This window comes from Sander vitreus, chromosome 6 (genome assembly GCF_031162955.1).
Source record: "Sander vitreus isolate 19-12246 chromosome 6, sanVit1, whole genome shotgun sequence".
NCBI lineage: Eukaryota > Metazoa > Chordata > Actinopteri > Perciformes > Percidae > Sander > Sander vitreus.
The window spans coordinates 25,486,214-25,507,656 of record NC_135860.1 but is presented as its reverse complement, the minus strand read 5'-3'; the positions used below and the strand labels follow the sequence as shown (position 1 = coordinate 25,507,656).

Sequence of the window (21,443 nt, the reverse complement as noted above, 5' to 3'; positions counted from 1 at the left end):
CAGGATAACTGGTTAGATTTGTTCAAATGTAGTGGGCAGATATATTTAATGACACTGTGGACCTGGTACTTCAGTCTTTCTTCCATTTAGTAAAGTATAATTACAGCCTGTTTTTCAGACCTGTCCCTTTTTGCACATACAATTTCTACCCTAGTCAGTGCCCTTGATCAAGGCACTGGGTCAGATCTGGAGTTGGTCCCCAGGCGCTGTAAATGGCTGCCCACTGCTCCCTTGAGGGATGGGTTCAATGCAGATAATGAATTTCGCTACATGTATGTGTATGTGACAAAGTACCTTTACCTTTACCCTCTGGAAAGTCTTGCTCAGCTTTTTCTCCTATGGATCAATCATGTTTCCACACAGAGTGCAGAGCAGCCACGTCTGATGGATTGTTTAAGGTCATACACAAGAGGTGGAGGATAAGTCTGTTGCTTCAGGACAAATACTTTTCCTAAACGGTAGAGTGCAAGACATTTGAATCACAACAACTCAACAGCGAAGTGGAGATTTGAATCACTTCTGAACTCTATGTACTATATGGAAATGCTTGTAGTTTAATTCTGACCTCCTTTCCTTCCAACCCAGTCTCATGGCAGTTCGTGAAATGGTCACGTTATTTAATCTATTGATTCGTGTTCACAGGGACGTTTTTCTCTTTTTTTTCGTGGTGCCCAGCACGAAAAAAAACAAGATAAACGTGTTGTTGTACACGTATCAATAGATTAAAAATAACATGACAATTACACAAACTGCCGTGAGACCGCGTTGTTCCTTCCCACATTAAGTAAGTGACAATTAGGTGTTCAGAATCAGATAACTGGTCAAAAGTGAAATGCTGTCATTCTTGCATTATAAGTAAAAATGCAAAAGGACACATAAATTCAGCTTCTTCTTATTTTATTGGCGGGTGCCTGTTGAATGAATGACTTCTCGTTAGTAGATTATTACAGCTTAGTTACATTAGTTAGTTAACATTAGTTACAGCTAATGTTCTACATAGTGCCACCTGCTTTACCGGAAAGGTTACAAATAGTTAAATTCATTTTTATTTATAGCATCAAATCATAACAAGAGTTATCTCAAAACACTTTACAGATAGAGTAGGTTTAGACCACACTCGAGGAAAAACTTCCTTTTAGGGAGAAACCTTGGACAGACCCAGGCTCTTGGTAGGCGGTGTCTGACGGTGTTGGTTGGGGGTACGATGAACAGTGGCAATAATAGTCACAATAAAAGATAATGGAACTATGACTAGAAATAGTAGTTGTAGTAGTTCATGGCGTAGCAGGGCACTGCAGGGCGCATTCTTAGTTTTCTGTTTCACGACTAAAACAACTTTTGAACAAACACGTTCCACCAAAACAAGTTCCTTCTCAAGGCTATTTTGCAGAGCCACTGTCATTAAATCCTGTGCCTAGCAACGCCCAAGACGATTATGATTGGTTTAAAGAAATGCCAGTAAACCAGAGCACGTTTTTCTCCCATCCCAGAATGCTGTGTGGACTAGCCAGACCCTCCTCCGCAGCGCTGTGGAGGAAGGTCTGGCAATGCAAGACTAAGAGTAGTCTATCCTGTGTGTGTGTGTGTGTGTGTGTGTGTGTGTGTGTGTGTGTGTGTGTGTGCGTGCGCACGCACGTGCGAGTGTGCGTGTGTTGCGCAAAGCCGATAAACGTTACAGCAGTCCTCAATTAGTGCCTCTGTGTTCCAAGGACATTCTCTCTCAGCACATTAAAGGTCCCATGGCATGAAAATTTCACTTTATGAATTTTTTTAACATTAATGTGAGTTCCCCCAGCCTGCCTATGGTCCCCCAGTGGCTAGAAATGGCGATAGATGTAAACCAAGCTCTGGGTATCCTGCTCCTCCTTTGAGAAAATGAAAGCTCAGATGGGCCGATCTGGAATCTTCCCTTTATGACGTCATAAGGAGGAAAGGTTACCTCCCCTTTCTCTGCTTTGCCCGCTCAGAGAATTTGGCCCACCCATGAGAAAGAGAGAGACATCATGGCTTGAAAACGAGCGAAGCATGGCAGTTTGTCAAGGCCACACCCCCACCCTCCACCTCCACCAGATACAGTATTAGGGGACCACTAAGACCTATATAAAAGAGACTTCAGATACAGTATTAGGGGACCACTAAGACCTATATAAAAGAGACTTCAGATACAGTATTAGGGGACCACTAAGGCCTATATAAAAGATACTTCAGATACAGTATTAGGGGACCACTAAGACCTATATAAAAGAGACTTCAGATACAGTATTAGGGGACCACTAAGACCTATATAAAAGAGACTTCAGATACAGTATTAGGGGACCACTAAGGCCTATATAAAAGAGACTTCAGATACAGTATTAGGGGACCACTAAGGCCTATATAAAAGAGACTTCAGATACAGTATTAGGGGACCACTAAGGTCTATATAAAAGAGACTTCAGATACAGTATTAGGGGACCACTAAGGTCTATATAAAAGAGACTTCAGATACAGTATTAGGGGACCACTAAGGACTATATAAAAGATACTTCAGATACAGTATTAGGGGACCACTAAGACCTATATAAAAGAGACTTCAGATACAGTATTAGGGGACCACTAAGGTCTATATAAAAGAGACTTCAGATACAGTATTAGGGGACCACTAAGGTCTATATAAAAGAGACTTCAGATACAGTATTAGGGGACCACTAAGGACTATATAAAAGATACTTCAGATACAGTATTAGGGGACCACTAAGACCTATATAAAAGAGACTTCAGATACAGTATTAGGGGACCACTAAGGTCTATATAAAAGAGACTTCAGATACAGTATTAGGGGACCACTAAGGCCTATATAAAAGAGACTTCAGATACAGTATTAGGGGACCACTAAGGTCTATATAAAAGCATCCAAAAAGCAGCATGTCATAGGACCTTTAAGCTCTTTCTAGTTCTAGAACACCGCATTGGTGATTACTCTAATATGCACTCGGTTGTTAGCATTATTAACAAATCGAGGGAGGTCAGATATTACCTAGAGCAGCTGAACATAAATTGTGCAGGCGTCCTATTGTTTGTGTTGAGAGTAGAAATGACCTCTGATAGCTTCAGTGAGATAAAGTGTTGCTGAGTGACTTCAAAGTCATCCATCAACCCCTCTGACTGATTGTCCTCAGAGTGATTGCAGCTCGTACAGAAGCTTTATGTGTCTGATTCATGGCTTGGTCTTGGATGAGGCAGTTTCTGCAACAGCTGCAGGTAATAGATCAGTTAGAGGTGGAGGTGCAGGTAATTGGAAAAAAGTGACAATATCACGTTAAATGTAGCAATAATGCACCACCCACGAGGCGCTGCAATTATCCTCTCTGTTTATTACAGACAAAGAACAATACAAAATACAAAACAATCCATCAAACAGCAAGAGCAGAAAAAAAGCTAACTTGAGACAGAAATGTGCACAATGCAACACCTCAGATGGAAATACATCAGCTATGTGATTTTTATCATCTTTGTGTTCACCTCACAAAAGCTGGCTGCACCGTGCAGAACAGAAAACATCTCCACCACAACTGCTTGGTATTTCACCAAACACAAAATGGTTTCAACTGAGAACAAAGGGAGGGAATAATTAAACTGCACGATAAGAGTTACTTTACGCTACACAAAAAAACCTCTTTTATTTTAATTTTCTTATTTTCTCACATATTCAACTTTGGAGCTCATTAGCTTCCACTGACTGGTTAGGAATGATAAAACACGCTGATGCACAAAGGATCAAAACAAGCTTCTTCTTTTTTTAAATGCACTTGCTGGCACACGTTTGAAAACACAATATTGAATTAATTTCACGTTGCACTGCACAATTTCAATTTCAAGCAACTTCACAGTATAGACAGAAAAGCCTGCTGCTCGGTATGAAACAGGTTTCTTTCTTTTAGTCCACTCGGAATGCATTCCCTCTGAGTGCCCTTCAATTTATACATATACTGTACATCGCTCAAACGAACAGTCATTCAGAAATCAGAAAATTCTTCTTTTAATAGCAGGGTGAGCTATATACACACTGTGGATTGCACATACTCAAGTGTGGCACTTTGTCGCAATCTAGTTACACATTCCATCGTTGCTCTGCGGGGTTTTGCTGAGCAGATTAATCGGAGAAAAACGCTGGACTCTGCCTCAGGCAATAACAATGAATTACTGTCACAGCAGTTATCTGACGCTTTGACGAACAGCCTCTGTCTGCACATCAGGGTTACACATTTCTCCCTCATTATTATACACTGGCCACTGGCCTTCCAGTCCACAGTATCGTCTTCACACAGTAACCATAGCAACACAATGCTTTGGTGTGTCCATTAGGATGAAAGTCCCTGAAGCAAGCATTATAGTTCAGGAGGTTTTAAATTGACACAGCAGGTTTAAATGAGTCTCTGTAATGTCTGTCCTTTTTATTACTTGGACCTTTTCAAAAGGGCATGTAATTCCATATCTGTGCTTTCTCTCTACTAGCGTGAATGACATTTCACGGTGTTTTGCATTTGGATTCATTGGAATGACATGGTTTCTGGTGGGGAGGTACAAAGAGATATACAAAGGAGAGTTTCCCCCTGGAACGATAAACCTTCTGAGGAACTTGTTGCGTTTCGACTACAGGGACCAGGGTCTGAATGAAGTTCTGGGGGCTTTATTTCTTCCAGCCAAAAAAGTCCCTTTCTGAATGTACAGGAACCTTCGGGGAGGGGCTTGCAGGGATGGTCAAACACACATCGCGGCTGCTTCAACTCACCTACTGCTTCATTCATAAAACAAGGACGTTTTCAAGCCATTCAGCCTCTTTTTTCTTCTTCTGATTTTGATTCTGATACTCTCATATCGATTTATGGCCATTTTAGGACAAGGGGAGAACATTTCTCTGTGTTTGAAAGTCAATTTAGGCTTTGCTGTCGGCTTCCCGATTCGTTTTAAAAAAAAAAGACAGAGAGAAAGAGAGAGATTATGAGCCAGTGCCACACTAAACTGCAGGCGGGCGAGTGAAGTAAGAGAGAGAGAGAGAGAGAGAGAGAGAGAGAGAGAGAGAGAGAACGGAGAAACAAAGCTGTGAATGAGAGAAATAGAACTATTCATCTCTGATTGTTTCAGTTTGCGTCAAGGGTGTAACTTTGGGTTCAACACTGGGTGGGTTGAGATCTCCACTTTTGAGCCAAATTGAAATTTTGAGCATATCAAACACATCATTGTCTGCATTTTGGTGAATTTTTCTGCAACATTTTGTGCCTTTTCTGCATCAAGTTATGGTGCAAATGTCTTTATTTATGTAAAGGAAATTATAATAGTTTTAATAATAATAATCAAAACCCCTGTAAATTACACCTATGGGTTGCATTCTAAAGAACAAATAAAGAACAGATGATTTTGTGCAGACAGCTTATAGTTTCATTTTCCTCTACTGCATTTTATTCATACCTTTGCAGCGATGCATTCTCATGAACAGGTTTGTACGATCTCGTTCGAAAAGTTATGCACAACAACTCGTATGATATACTACGAAATTACGGCGACCGCCGGCCATTCACATGACGACCGGTCACATGACAGTAAAGTTTAGCGACTTTCACAGTTAAATTTAGCGCTGACGACAGTTTAATTTAGGCACCAAAACGACCAGTTATGATTTGAAAAAGATTGTGGTTTGGGTCAAAACATCGGTCTCCTTAAGAAGTACACCCGGGACACAAACACCTGTCTTGTGTTTTCCTCTTAACTTTGAACTCCGCTCCCCCGCTTAAAAGCCCTGTGTTTAAGGACCCATCTATCTGCCCCAACCTCCTCCCTATGTGGATCTTCACGCTCTTATACAGCTGCAGTCAATGTGGTGCATACAGTAAAAAAATGTGTGGAACACATACGATTTACAGTGCATTACTACATCACTACGCTAATAATAATAATAATAATCATAACGTTTATTTATATAGTGCCTTTCATGAAACCCAAGGATGCTTTACAGAATTACTGTGGCTAAGCTAAAGGAGGTTGTAGGCTGTGGTAAACAGGTGGTGTTTCAGGAGGTTGTTTTTTTAAAATGTCCAGGGATGTAGCATTTTGGATATCTGCAGGGAGGGTGTTCCAGAGGGATGGGGCTGCAACACTAAAGGCTCTGTCTCCAAAGGTACAGAGTCTGGTATGGGGAATGGAGAGCAGGCCCAGCGTCTGAGCTCTCTAGTATCATTCATGACCATTTGAGGCTCTGCTGAGATTGCGTGACGACGTTTGTCTGGGATCAGCGAGAGAAAGCGAGGCTTTGAATGAGACAAATAAAACCCTTTATTGTTTCTCAGTGGTTATGATCTAACGCACAGTGAGCTGTATTTTGTTGTTGTTAAGTGTTTCTTAGACGAAACAGCGGGCACACTGAACTTCAGGCTGCGTGTGCGAGTGTGTTTACCCCTGCAACCACATGCAGCCCTCATCCTGTAATGTCATCAGCAGACTAATTTGTCTAATCTTCACGGGTCTTTAGACCGCAGTGGAAACACACTCAACAATTGGCTGAAGAAACCTTGTAGTTCCTTTTAAAATAGTTACCTTGTGTCGAAACACACCTTGAGAAAAGAATCTTGCTTCAACTAAAAGTACCACAGAGATGGTATCCTAGGGCCGGGCGATATGAACACTGATTATGATAGAAAATGTCCTTGATTCGAAATTATACTGTTGATGAATTAAGATTGCATGACGACATAGGGCCTACTATTACCAATCCCAACACAGAAACAAAGCTGTCATATGCCATTTATCCAAGTTACTTGAAAAATGTTACACGTTACATATTATTCATTTCAATAACGTTACTTTACTAATTACTAAACAGCAAAGGTTAGAGTTAGAATGAATTAGTTAAATCCCTCATTACTTCTGTTACTTAGCCCAGACCGTCATTGACTTTTTTATCACTTAGAAGCCTCCACGCCCACACATTACATCTTATGTATTTAACATGTGTAGAAAAAGAAAACGAGATGTTGTAGTTTAACAAGCAGCCAGCCAACAGCTAATACGACACAATATGCAAAAGGCTACATTCACATTACGGGGCTTAATGCTCAATTCCGTCCACATCCAGTCTTTCTGACTAGACTGTATCAGGCATCATCGGATCAATCAATAACAACTTAATACTTAAATTCAGCCAGCGTAAGACCCAGCACCAGGGGTCTGATCCTGGGATACCCGTTGGATCAGCTAACTTTCTTTTACGGCCGTTACATGGATCTAACAGGTGGGCTGGGGGTAACAGTGTACAGCTCTGTGTCTTACCAGCCCACTGTTACCCCGGGCAGAATTCGAGTTGCTACAGCCACTAACTGAAGGTCCGTTTCCTAAGATACCGTCCGTTCGCTGGACCAAATTTCATTGAAAAAATCAAATTTCTGTGTCCACACTAAAAAAAATCTGATCGGTTTAAAATGAGAGCCAAAACATAGTATTTTTTGGGCCACATTTGCTTGTAATGTGAGCATTGCCTAAGAAAACGTTGGAGTTACCGGGAGTGGCGTTTCTTTTGGTGGAGGCTATCTACCTCCCCGCACCTCCAACGCCCGGACCAAGACAGACTGTAGCGGACCAGTCTCTCCAGTGAATGCACAGAGACCCCAAGCTATCCCACCTCCATCAAACTACCGGTAAGAATGAAAACAATTCGACCCCCAAACTGTCAAAGTAACAGAGAGGTACTGGGATTAGTAATTTATAATTTAAACTACTGAATTTCAAATTGTAATCCCTTACGCAATTTAGTAGTAAAAAAAGAACTGGTCATATGGTAGTCTTTTGGAAACGGACAGCCCCCTTCCCAAGATAGGCACAGCGGGATAGGTTGAGTTAGCTAAACATGTCACATGCTATTATTTTGTTATCAGAGGTTGGATAGTTGGACAGGAAAGATTAGCACTTCCTTTGAGAAAACTTGTTTGTGCTGATACAGAAAGCGACAGCTCTGCAGCTACAATAGCCTTCAATGGTAAAAAGCTGCTGTGGAAAAACAAGGTAATGTTTGGTGGTGTGGCTTTATCTGGAGCCCTGTTAGGCCACAGAGTTGATGAGAGTCCCAAACAGGGCTAGTCTAATGTAATTTAGAGTCTGTCACGGAACAAGTAGTCTAGGTGATGTATACTGTTAACAGGAAGATACCAGGGAAATACCAGGAACTTATTTAAACCTTAAAGCTATAATGCATAGTTTCTGTCGCCCCCGTGAGGAATTCTAAGTAATGACAACAACACTGTCGGCGCATCCACATGATACAAGCCTTCCGTGATCGCGCACCACCCCCACCCCTCTTCCACACAGTTGCTAGTAGCCAAGGAGGACACGGAGGATTAAAAAAACATGATGGACTCCTCGGAAAAGGTAATTATCTTCACTCGAGCTTCTGTGCGGGAAAGTCACTGGACGACACAATCTTCTGAACATATCCATACTGAGAAATACAGAGAGAGTTGTGTGGAGCTGATCGTCTTAATACGCTTATTAGCAACTCATTTGGCAATGGCTTGAATGTAATGGACGTTCAATAATTTACGCACTAAAGCTTTAAATATCACCATCTGATGACGCATACAGAGTGCAAGCACTCGTGCTCTCACCAGTAATTAGACACAACCGTAAGAACAAGTAGCAATGCTCTCAATGAAACACCCTGCAACAAACTGTAATGTATGTAGTTTAAATAATGAGCCTAACTCAACAAAGATATAAGCATATGGCTGTAAAGATTTCACACAGTGGGATTCATAGGTTAGACTGACAAGAGTGAGGATATTTTTTGTTTATTTTTGTATAATTTATATTTTTAATTTCAACATATATTCTGTCTGCAGCTTAAACAATTCTTGGTCATTTTTCCAACTCTGCATCCTACTAGGGATTTTAGTTCAACAAGGAAATAGGAATTAGGAATCTTAAAATCAACAAAAAGTAGTCCCTTCATTAATATCTTTATGAATATGTTGATAAAATGTTTTGCTATATCACTCAGCCCCATGGTATCCACTTCCGAAACTTCCCGCTGTTAAATGTGACAAATTACAGTGTTTGGTTTAACAGACTCTGGTTCTGTTTAGAGTGGAGAGGGAGGAGGGAGTGGATGGAAGCAGTTTGCTTTAATTAAGTTTCAGCTTGCTGTATCGATGTGTTTTAGCAAGATTCGTAAACGCTCCCTGCACTTATTTTGTACAAAATGCTAAAGGTCAGCTTATCAAATAGCAATCTATTTTGCTTTTGGCAACTTGTCTTGTCAATTAAAATAAACATTTCCATGAGAGAATACCTTGCTGACATTAAGTCAGAAGGATCTGGGACCGTTTAATTACCACTTCTCTAAAATGTCCCCTGGTTGACTGAATCCATACTGCAGCTGTCAGACTCTCGGCTCTTCTCTTTAGGGGGAAAAGTGTGTTTTTACTCAGGCTTGGACACCACTCCCTGGCAGTGAATGCTCTGTGAACGGCATATTCTTGACATTTGGCAGGATGCTGGCGGGTAAGTACTGATCTGTCGGCATGTTTAGCTCATCCATTTCTGTGGTGAAGTGGTCAGGACTTTCCCCATTGGATGTCTCCTTGATGACGCTATAGTTTAGTGCCACACTGTAACAAGGTGGTTTCTCCATACGCTGAGGGCCGCAGTGACACAACTTCTTAAAAGAGGCACGGAACTTCTGGGACATAACGTTGTAGATGACCGGGTTGATGGCGCTGTTTAGGTAGATGCAGAGACGGCAGAAGAGCAGGAACCAGGTGTCCAGGTAGGCTTTGTCCAGGAAGGAGTTGACCACCACTAAGGTCCGGTAGGGCATCCAAAGTAAGGCGAAGAGGATCACCACCACAGCCAGCATCTTTGTCACCTTAGAAAATTCAATCATGTGTTTAAAAAAGTGTGAAACAAAATGAAATCACATACAAATGGACAATTAATTGAACTTTGAGTGTTTTACACGCACAGGTACTCTATACTAAAAATGGTTTCCCAGTAAGCCATGCCTACAAACAGCTAAATGGAATTCAGCCATCAGTCATTTTCAGCTGATCTTTTGACATGTCCAAATGTTTTCTGGCCTATTCCTAAATATATAATCCTGATTTCATTCAATTTTCGCTCCATGCTTACTCTTCCTGACACTCTCCTGTTAGAACTTCTTAATTTGGTCATCAAAGAATTAGTTTAATTACAAAAATCAATAATGAAGCTATAGCACAAGTTCAGGCAGGAAGACTACTTTCGCATGCTTAAGCCTTCTTTATTTCTCACACATCTGTATTCAATCCTCACACACATCCTCACTTATTATTCCTTGCTGTCCTGTCTGGGGCTGTCAACCTTATCAGCTGCTCTCATCATCATCATCAAATTAGAATAATTCTTTTAAGACTTTAAAATCTTCAAAGACCAAAATAAGGTCATTCAAATAACATCTATCAAAAATCTAGCATGAATTGTGATTTTGGTTGTGGCTCATAAATGCTAAGTAAAGCGATTATCCTGTACTGTTGTGCTAATACACTGTTTGAACAATTGAATTTGTCTTTCGAAAGAGAACACCATTATAACTTCACAACTTAAACATGAATGCAAATACAGCATAAATGACATTTATGAAAGATAACTGCAAAGGTTTTGTCAGGTAAGAGATTAATCCAGCTGGTAGGTTTTCCACCAATAGTGGCACCACGTTTGGGTGAAAATGTGACCATTAACAAACCAAGCTATTCCTTGGAAAAACTTAAAACTGTGGTTTTGTAGATCTCATAAAATACTCATTATTTATCCAGATGCTGTTAAAGAATGTCTAACCTGGAAGACTGATGTGTATGCGAAATTAAACAAAGCCTGGATTTAATATCATTTTCTTGATGGTAATCCTGATGTGAAACTCGCGCGCAATTACATTGTATACATATTTATGCTGTGTCGTCGTCGCTGCACTTGGGTGACAAAATTGGATTGGATAGGGGCACTGCCAGTGTCATCAGTGAGCAAAATGCCTAATCCTGGATCCTCATTACTTCTTGACGTTTAGGTAATTCGGTAACATACATGGTAGATGGTAGGAGCTGTGTCCGCAGAGACACGTGATTGTGTGTTTGTGGGTGTGTGTCAATCAAAGATAAATACAAGCCATACCGATTGAGAAAAAGTCACACGCCTATTTGAGTTGGGGTTAACTGATTAGACAATCTAATTGAGCGTGTTAGTTCCCTCAGGGTACCACACCCACTGTCATTCCAGGAAGGTTTCCTCCCGTGATCTGATAAACAAACATCAAGCTCTGCTATCTGCCTGTGTGTCTGTGCCTTTAGAGGATTCTGTTTCATTTTGAACAAAGTAGGAATTAATTGCAGGGTGTGTGTGTGTGTGTGTGTGTGTGTGTGTGTGTGTGTGTGTGTGTTTTATTTATATATTTTTTACAGAGGAAAGATGATGTCAGAAGTGGATGAAACTGTCTTGGATAGTTTGAGTTTACTACACGCGTGATGAGCCGGAATGTGTTTTTCTTAAGCATGCACATAAACGCACGCATGCACACACACACACACACACACACACACTGAGCAAGGTAATTCAAAAGGTGGCTGCACCTTGAGCTCTTATAAAGAAAGCATCCATTAACATTAAAAAAAACCTATAAAACCCTTGTGTCTTATCACTTTTGTCAGTTGTATTCTGCAGGCCGCTTTATAAATTTGGGCTTCAGAGCTTTAAAAAATGTGTCTCTGCTCTGTTCCATTGGACAAAAAAGGGACAAATTGAGTCCTAGGTGCACTTTGTTAGATTTAATGTGAAAGTAAATGAGTGCTGGCAGTGCTTTGATGCACTCATATACAGTAAAGTGAGTATGTAGGTGTGCTTGGGGTCAGTTGAAACATTTTGAAAGAAATGTTTTAGCGAACAATTTGAATGTGAATAGAAAATCCATATTTTATTCAATTATAGATACACTCGTCGTCTCGTGTCAACCTTAATGTTGTGTCTTGGCTACTGAATATCCCTTTTTAACAGCTCCATAAACATACTTAACATTGTGTTTTTGATGTTAATAATTCATGACTCTTACTAATCTTATATGAGTTGCTTATAACAGGCCCCGACAAACATGATTTCATTTAACTAATGACTTATTTCAGAAGTCCACTACAGATCTTCTGTTTGGGGTGTTTGGGTCAGCTGGGCAAAATAAGATGGTTTTTCATATGCTCTATATCTGTGACTGTGAGTGGTGTTGACTGCACTTTTTAGGCAGTACAACCCTCCTAAATAAATCTATTAGGAGCCATGTTATTGTAGTTTTATAACAGTGCACAGTGACATGAAATGTTTCCATATGCTGTTATAACAATGTTTTATGCTCATTTCTGTTTTGTATCACCTTCATCAAATACCACTTTATTGCTTATTGCTCCTAAATACCTTATTATCATATTTGTATTAGATGTGCCCCAGTGTGTGGGTCAGTTGTAACAGAGCCCGTGGCCGGTGCATTGTTCCACTTTCCTTAATAATAACATTATTTTCCTCATTTTTTTTGTATAAAGCAGTCTTGTGGATCTCTCTGACTGGGTATGAGGGGATTGAGTGACATCACTCAAACTTGTTTCTGATTGGAGGAAATTCAATCAACCTGTGGTCCAGCTGGACACATTCTCTGCAAGTCTGCACAAACACAATCATCAGTCAATGAACTACTACTTCATCTACTGTAACTAGTTGCGGAATGTCACTAAGCATGTTTTCTCAAGTAGGCCTACTATACAGTAAAAAGTACAAATTTGAGGTACTTCTACTTTACTTGAGTCTTTTCTTTTCATGCCACTTTCTACTTCTACTCCACTACATTAATCTGACAAATGTAGTTACTAGTTACTTTACAAATTAAGATTTTTGCGCACAAAACACATGTAGTTAAATATGAATGTGATGTTTGATTATAAATTAAACTACCCAACAATATTCAGGCCTACCACACACAACTGTTTGCATCGTTTCCAGTTTCTAAAATGTGAGGATTTTTCTGCATTGAGTACTTTTACTTTTAATACTTTAAGTACGTTTTCCTGATGATACGTACATACTTTTACTCATAACAGAGTATTTTTACAGTGTGGTGTTAGTAGGCTACTTGTACAGGATCTGAATACTTATAATCTTCCACCACTGAATGTAAACGTTAAGAAGCAGAACATGTGTCCCACCTGTCTGCGGGAGGCAGCCGTGGTGCTGCTGGAGGAGCAGCTGCTGACCATCCTCCCTCCCTGACTCGTCTCCTTCCTCCACTTCTGGGTGCTGCCCATGGGATCTGAAGGCAGCGGGTTGAGGAAAAGTATCCGGGCGATGAGTCCGTACATAACTGTGGCCAGCATGAGAGGCAGCACGTAAAACACCGCGAAATCTGTAAAGTAAATGGGCAGATAGTAACTCCTGGACACCTTGTAGGCGCAGCTGAGCAGAACCACGTTGTCATACACCAACTTTTTCGTGTCGGACAGAAAGAGCCACATGACGCAGTAAACGGACGTGAGCGCCCAGACCAGCATGATGATTTTCTTCGCCCTGGATAAAGTGCACAGGAATTGCGCTTTGATTGGGTGGCAGATGGCGATGTAGCGCTCCACGGTGAAGGCGGTGATGGAGCAGGAGGACGCGTTTATTCCCAGGTACTGGAAGTAAGTGATCCCCAGGCAGCCCGCGTAGCCGTACGCCCACTGGCCGTGCAGGGCGTCGGTGATGTTGGGCAACCCGGCGGCCGTCAGGACCATCAGGTCAGCCGCGGCCAGGCTCACCAGGTAACAGTTAGTGGGATTCCGCATGTGTTTGGTGGTCAGCACCACCAGTATGACCATCACATTCCCCACAATCCCCAAGCCGCATATGAGGGACACCAAAAATACGCTGACCACTTTGTATTCAACTGTGTAGTCAGTCCAAACACCCAGGGTGTGATTGTCCTGCAGCGACGTGTCATTCCCCACAGTCACGTTATCCATGGTGAGGTTTTCCATAACAGCGGGAGGCTGTGGCTCTGTGCGCTTTTAAGACAATTAGGCTACACCAGGTATTCAAATTCAATCACAAGAATTCCCAAGAACTCATTGCAAATACGCTGGCACCAGAAGTCCAACGACCTTTACATCCTCCAAAAAAAAAAACATAATTTCAAATATATAATCCAGTCAAACTGCCTTTTCTTCTCCACCAAACCCAGTTCCTGATATTGCAAAGCCATCAATTGAAAGTACATACATACATAATAAATAGCAGATAGATGTCTGTTGGTTGAAGTTAGAGGTGTTGCAGGCAGCTCCGTGCCCTGCTCCTGTCTCACTGCTCACGCAGTCATGACTGAGAGCTTCCTGCAGAGTCTCTCTGCTGCTGAGAGCCTCACACACGCACGCACGCACGCACACACGCACACACACACACACACACACACACACACACACACACACACAGTGAGGTCACAGCAGGCTCACGCTGGAAACACACACTTTGCCTCTTTTATGCTTGGGCTTAAGGAGCCTAAATGATTGTGTTGCATACATTTTTGAGGGTTTATGAATGCATTTGTCAACAATTGCAACTGATGTATAAATGTCTGATAACACTTTAGGACAGTTATTATAATTATATATGATAATTTAGCTGGTTTTCAGGCACGTCTAAATTAAAGACGTGACTAAAGATGGCGCTGCTCAGCGGCTGACATGCACATGGGAGCTCTGATTGTTTGGTCAATGTTTGTTTGTGTCCGTTGTTTCTGTTTGTTAATTACGGTCCCTCGGTGTCAAGTCGTGTTTTTTGTATGTTTCGAATGTAAACGTCAGTACATTCCAGTACAATGGACAGTAACATGGCTTACTTGGAACTCTTTCTGGCGATCACTCTACTCTATCTACTCCTGTCAAACACCGAGCCATTCAGGATAACCTACGGCAGACATCAACTACTTCAGCTGGGCCTAACAACACAGCTGCAGTGGAAACCTAGAATGGACTTTCCAGTGGAATGCCTACGTCCAACTAAACAGCGACTTGTCAGGACAAAGAGAAAGCGTGGCTCGAGAGGAGGAATTAAACTCTGCGTTCGTGCAAGAGGATCTAAAGATCGCTGAGGAACAAATTAGTTGAACTCCATGCCTCTACGCAATACCAGTATAAATACAGAGATAGTTGTCTGTTATGTTTTTCAGTGAGACTTTTTCAGTGAGGTTAAAACAAAAAAAAAGGTTAAACTGTACAGTGAACAATGATAGTCTTTCCCTACCTGGCTTTGGTACACCGGGGAAATCGATCGGTGGAGGACTATGCATGTACATTAACACCAAGTGGTGTAGACACCATATCATTAGACACACCATCAATTCCCCAAACCTAGAACTCCTATTGGTTTCCCTAAGACCCACATATTTACCACGAAAGTTTGGCCAACTGTTTGTATGTCTAGTGCAGCCAACCCCAATTAGCGGCCCGCGGGCCAGATCCGGCCCGCAGGAGCCAAATGTCTGGCCCACACTGACAGCATTGGCATTCACTTGTTATAATAAACATGAATTTAATATCCGCGGCTCTGCTTTATTTTGAAATTATCCCACACCTTCCACTTGACCTGTGGCCTTTACCGCGTGCATACGTAAGACGTGCTTCGCGCGCTTTGCGTACTCGTCTCCACTCGACTAGCTAGTGTAGTGTCACACACACACAGTAGCCGCAGCCGCTCGCCAGCTAGCCCTCTTTCATCAAAAGGACTGACCACTTCCTCACAAAAAATTATTAAATGCAGTCAAACCAACATGGCATTCGCCAAGATACGCAAGGTAGACCAGGAGAACCGTCAGTTCAAAACTGACTGGACTGAGAGGTATTGTTTTTTTTTACCGGACCACAACAGTGCTAAGCCCACATGCTTAATATGCATGCAGACTGTAGCTGTAATCAAAGCGGACAATCTGAAGGGACATTTTAACTCTATTCGTAATGCCAGTTTTAATGCAAACTACCCAGAAAAATCTGACCAGCGCAAACAAAAAATTGCAAGCATGTTAACATCATACAAGCACTCGGTTTTAACTATGTGTAAAACAACATCGGCACCAGAGAGCGCAACAGCTGCCTCATTACACGTTTCTTGGAAGCTTGCAAGAGCTAAGAAGCCATTCGCCGATGCCGAGTTAATTAAACAATGTGCAATCGACATGGCTGCCGAAGTTTTAAACCAAGAGGAACAAGTAAAATAAAAAGTTGTTGAGCTGTTGAAGCAAGTGCCGCTGTCGGCTAACACGGCAACCAGAAGAGTCAAAGTTTTAGCGGAGGAGTGTTTTTCCAGTCTACTCACAGATTTGAGGCAAACCGAAGCATTCTCACTGGCAATAGACTCGTCTTGTGACCGAACCGACATGGAACAGCTGTCTGCGTTCGCAAGATTTTTTGATGGGAAGACATTCCGGGAGGAGCTGCTGTGTTTGATTTCTCTACCCGGGCGCACAACCGGGGAAATAATATTCGACGAGCTGACACAGTTCTTCGAAAGGAACGGCTTAGATGTGAGTAAAATTGTCTCTGTTGTTCCGTCGATGGTGGGACACCACCAGGGCTTGGTAAGCAGGCTTCCTGCCCTTAACCCAGCACTCCTGGCATTTCACTGCATTATTCACAAGTCAGTTTTGTGCGCAAAACTGTGTGGAAAAATGAAAGAGACCATGGATACTGTGACTCGACTAGTTAACTTTGTCCGTGAGAGCTCTAGTCTGCAGCATCGCCTTTTTAGAGCATTACTCGAGGAAATGTCAGCTGAACACAAGGATCTTTTGCTCCACAATGACGTTTGCTGGCTGAGCAAAGGCCGTGTGTTGGAGAGGGTGTGTGACCTGCGTGATGAACTTGTGTCATTTTTATCCAGCCTGCAGAGCCAAAAAGCCAGCGCCTTTTTGAGCTTTTTAACTGACAACAAGGTGATATCAGATGTTACTTTTTTGTGTGACATCATGTCTCATCTAAATCACCTTAACCTGTGACTACAAGGCAAGAACCACACTGTTGCTGACATGTATGAGGCGATTGAAGCTTTCCGGTCAAAGCTGTACCTCCTGGAGAGAGACATTCATGGGAGAAAGTTGCACTTTCCACGTCTGCGTGAGCATTGTGAGAAGAATAAAATGCAGGAAGAGCCAGCAATGAAGGATTTTGTGTCCAGGCTGGCAGAAAACTTCAAGGAAAGATTTGAAAGCTCCCCTAAACTCTCAGCTGACATCCTTCTCTTCGTAAGACAGCCGTTTTCTGTGTCAGCTGACGGCCAGTGGACTGCAGAGGCCAAAAAGCTGGTTCTTATGCTGAACACGGTAGGTTGGAGATTAGAGATCAACCGGTGTAAAAGCACCGCCTACCTTCCATAGATGAGGCGGCTCTTCAGATGGAGATCTTGGAGATGGGAACATCTGATTTGCTCAAAGCTCAACACAAGGATGCACTGGTGAGTGACTTTTGGATCCACGTGGTTCCCCAAGCTCGTTTTAAAAACACCAGAGATATTGCAATGCTCCTACTCACGATGTTCCCCTCAACATACATCTGTGAATCAGCATTTTCTTCAATGAATGCTATCAAGAGCCAGGACAGAAACAGACTCAGATTCACATCTTGGACAGTGCCTCAGGATCGCCACAACAGAATACAGGCCTGACCTCAGAAAGGTTGCCTCATCCCGTCGCTCTCACCTCTCTCACTGATTGGTGAGTGAACCAGATCCAATTATTTTATGCTATTTGTCAATCTTCTTGCGGTATAATAATTATTACAATGAAATAACCATTTAATATGTAATAGCATGTTTCCTACTAAATATGCTACACAGCTTAATTAAAAGTAAATGGCATCCAACTAGTTAGTCAAATTTAAAACTTAATACACAGCAATAAAAAAATAATACGCAAATAAAAGCTAATTAATTATATTGTCACATTAAAATCAAACACTTTTGGTCGTTAACAGCTTGATATTATTTGGTTCACATATTTTAAAAGTTTAAAAACTAATGTGGCATATTCTGATAACACATTTGAAAAGTAACTAACTAAAAATCTCTGTCTGTCTGTGTTTGTCCTTCTGTCTCTTAGAAAGACCGTCTGAACGCAGATATCCAAAGCCTGGGTGTTCCAGACAGAAGTGGGCGCTGTGTGTGTGTGTGTGTGTGTGTGTGTGTGTGTGTGTGTGTGTGTGTGTGTGAGAATGTGTGTGTGTGTGTGTGAGAATGTGTTTGCTGGACTTTTTGTTTGCTGTTTGCACAGAATATGCTCCAGGGGCATTTCATAATTGAATAGTTGGTTTTGGACTAATTTAGTATTTTTCATTTTTCTCTTATGTGACTCCTAAAACCACTACTAATAATTATAAAATCACAATAGAAGTTAAATCCGTGCATAAAACTGTCGCCAAAAAAAACAAACATGTTGGCCCTCGGCTTGGCATGCCTGACCAAATTTGGCCCTTTTGGAAATCTAATTGGGGAACCCTGGTCTAGTGTATATTCCCCCTAACGGAATATGTTACAAATTACATTTTTGGGCATGTATTCTGTATTCTGTAAAGGAATACGTTTTGAAAGTATCCTTCCCAACACTGCTCTTACCGACAAAAACTGAAAAGGGAAAAACCTTAAATAACATCAGTGCGTGTGTGGGACGACGACAGTGTGACAGCTCTGCAGGGCTGTTTTGACTGCACGGAGTGGAGCGTTTTTGACTGTGTAGATCTCGACAACCATGCGGATGTTGTCACGTCAAATATTAACTTTTGTGTGGATAATGTGATCCCGACAAAACATGTGAAACAGTTTGCTAATTCAAAACCTTGGATTACAACCGAAATTAACAAACTGTTTGTGGATAAAGAAAGAGCTTATGAAGCAAATCACAGCCATGGAGGCAAGCTGATTCAGAAGGAAATACAGACGAAAACCAAACAGGGCAAGAGCCAATATAAAGACAAAGTTGAACAACAACTCAAGGAAAAGAACTTCCGTATGGCGTGGAGGGGTATTAAAACTATCATAGGTCAAAGTCACCACTCAAACACCCCGGTACATTCAGTCGAGCAAGCAAATGCCCTGAATGAACACTTTGTGAGATGGGAGAGTGACGTGCCAGCCAATCCAATCAACCTCGATGAAAAAGCAAGTGCACCAATCAGGGTAAGCTGTGAGGAAGTGGGGCGGATCTTCTCCCATATAAGGACACGGAAAGCTGACAGGCTGGAAGGCACCATCCTAAAGAGCTGCAAAGAACAACTGAGCCCGATGTTCAGAGGACTGTTTCAGAAATCACTTGACACAGACAAAGTCCCAGTGATATGGAAAACAGCAGAAATTGTATAACTTCCTAAGAAAACCAAACCAGTTGGACTGAATGATTTTAGACCAGTGGCACTCACTTCTGTTGCTATGAAGTGCTTTGAGCGGATCATTTTAATTTGTCTCAAAATACAAACCCAAGCTCACATGGACACATTACAGTTTGCTTACAGAGAGAAAAGGGGAGTGGAAGATGCTGTCACAACCATCCTAATGGGATTTACAAACACCTTGAAACACCTGCCTCTTATGTACACATCCTGTTTGCAGACTTCTCTTCAGCTTTCGAAATCATCCAGTCACACATTTTGGTAGAGAAGCTGACAAACATGGGTGTAAACCTCGCTCTTGTAAAGTGGATTCAGGACTTTTTAACAAGTGGATTCAGGACTTTTTAACAGGCAGACAACAGTATGTGAGGGCGGGTCACAGTCAGTCAAGAACCATCACGACAAACACGGGAGTGCCACAAGGATGTGTTTTATCACCATTGTTATTTATCTTATATACTAATGATTGTGTCAGCCACCATTCCAACTGCTCACTGATGCAGATGATGCTGCCGTAGTCGGTTTTTTAACAGATAATGAACAGGACCACAGGACTGAGGTTGACCACTTCCATGAATGGTGCAATTAAAAACTCACTAATTTTAAACATGGCGATTGATTTTAGGAAAAGGCCCCCTCCACTGCAACCTGTTACTATTCAAGGGACAGTCATTGAGACTGTGGAGGAGTATACGTATCTGGGCACTATTATTGATTACAAACTCATCTCTACTACGAAGCAAGATTTGGCGTTAACGAGGTAACTTCAGGTTCAACCCAGGGTTTTGTGTATCACGACGGTGGATCACTTGTTACCGGGTTCAATCGCTGTGGTAACTTATGCTGAACACGGCAGGTTGGAGATTAGAGATCAACCGGTGTAAAAGCACCGCCTACCGACCAATCAATACTCGATTGATAACGGCGTCACCGTTCTTAGAAGATCAGGTGGAGCTCAGTGCGCTCAGAAAAGTTAAAACATTTAGAGACCGACAACCCCGTTAACATTCCCTGATGGGTATTGTTATGAAAGATATAGATTTTCAGCAGAGGGAATTACGTGTAGGCTATTTATCGGCTTGTTGAGCCATGTGTTGCCAATGCGCAACACATTAATTATATTTTTATATTTTTTATTTGCTCTCACGATGGCTTACCACTGCCAGAGTTGCAACTGATATAATAGGCTAAAGCAATGACAGTTTATGGAAAGCAAAGGCGGGTGGTCTTTCGGTCCAGAACAGGAACATGCTGGACAAGGTGACTAAAATGGGCAGGAAAATTACTAGAGATGGTCCGATACCATTTTTTGCTTCCCAATACCGATTCCGATACCTGAACTTGCGTAGCGAGTACTGATCCGATACCAGTGTGTCATATATGTTTTAACAACTGTATACTACTATCCCTGTATGGATGTGATATTATTTCTCTTTGTTGTCAGTCTGGCTCAGATTAAACTCTTTGTGAAACATGAACAATGAATGCCACAGAACTTTCTGTGAGTACCCTCCAGTACTTCCCGATACCTCACTGAACAGTATACCCTAATTCTGGCCATGAGGATACTGGATGATCCATGTTTGACCCATCCACCACCCCGACCAACCTCCATGCGCGGATTTTCGGCTCTTTATACTACTCCCTACCATTTTCGTGCTGTGGCCACGAAATATGCTTCCCATTGAATTACATTACTTCACATTTTCGTGCTGGCCACCACGTAACAAATGAGAAAAACATGCCCGTGAACACGTATCAATAGATTAAAAATAACGTGACATTTACACAACCTGCCGTGACACCGGGCTGGATCACAGGTTATCCATTGGGCCCACACCTCTCCCCTCACCTGCCACCCGGGAGTTAGGAGAACTTGTTTTGCTATTCAGCAACGCTTCTGGTGGCCAGCTATGGAGAGAGAGGTGAGGGAGTATGTGTCCGCCTTCCCTGTCTGCGCCCAGAATAAGTGCTCCAACCAACCCACAGCGGGTCTCCTACACCTGTTGCCAGTTC

General features: G+C 42.0%; 1 protein-coding gene across 1 annotated transcript; it reads right to left on the bottom strand.

Annotated features, from left to right (window-relative positions):
- Positions 1-6,308: 6,308 nt before the first annotated feature.
- Positions 6,309-14,350, bottom strand: trhra (thyrotropin-releasing hormone receptor a). Its single transcript, XM_078253581.1, has 2 exons — positions 13,233-14,350; positions 6,309-9,889 (listed from the first exon to the last, which is right to left on the bottom strand). Exons 1-2 carry the CDS (start codon positions 14,037-14,039, stop codon positions 9,449-9,451), a joined length of 1,248 nt encoding a protein of 415 aa, XP_078109707.1. The 5' UTR covers positions 14,040-14,350; the 3' UTR covers positions 6,309-9,448.
- Positions 14,351-21,443: the final 7,093 nt, after the last annotated feature.

Coding starts and splice junctions, on each gene's coding strand:
- trhra (XM_078253581.1), bottom strand. CDS start 14,039: ATGGAAAACCTCACCATGGATAACGTGACTGTGGGGAATGACACGTCG. Junction 9,890..13,232: donor CGGCTGCCTCCCGCAGACAG/GTGGGACACATG, acceptor GAATTTTCTAAG/GTGACAAAGATGCTGGCTGT.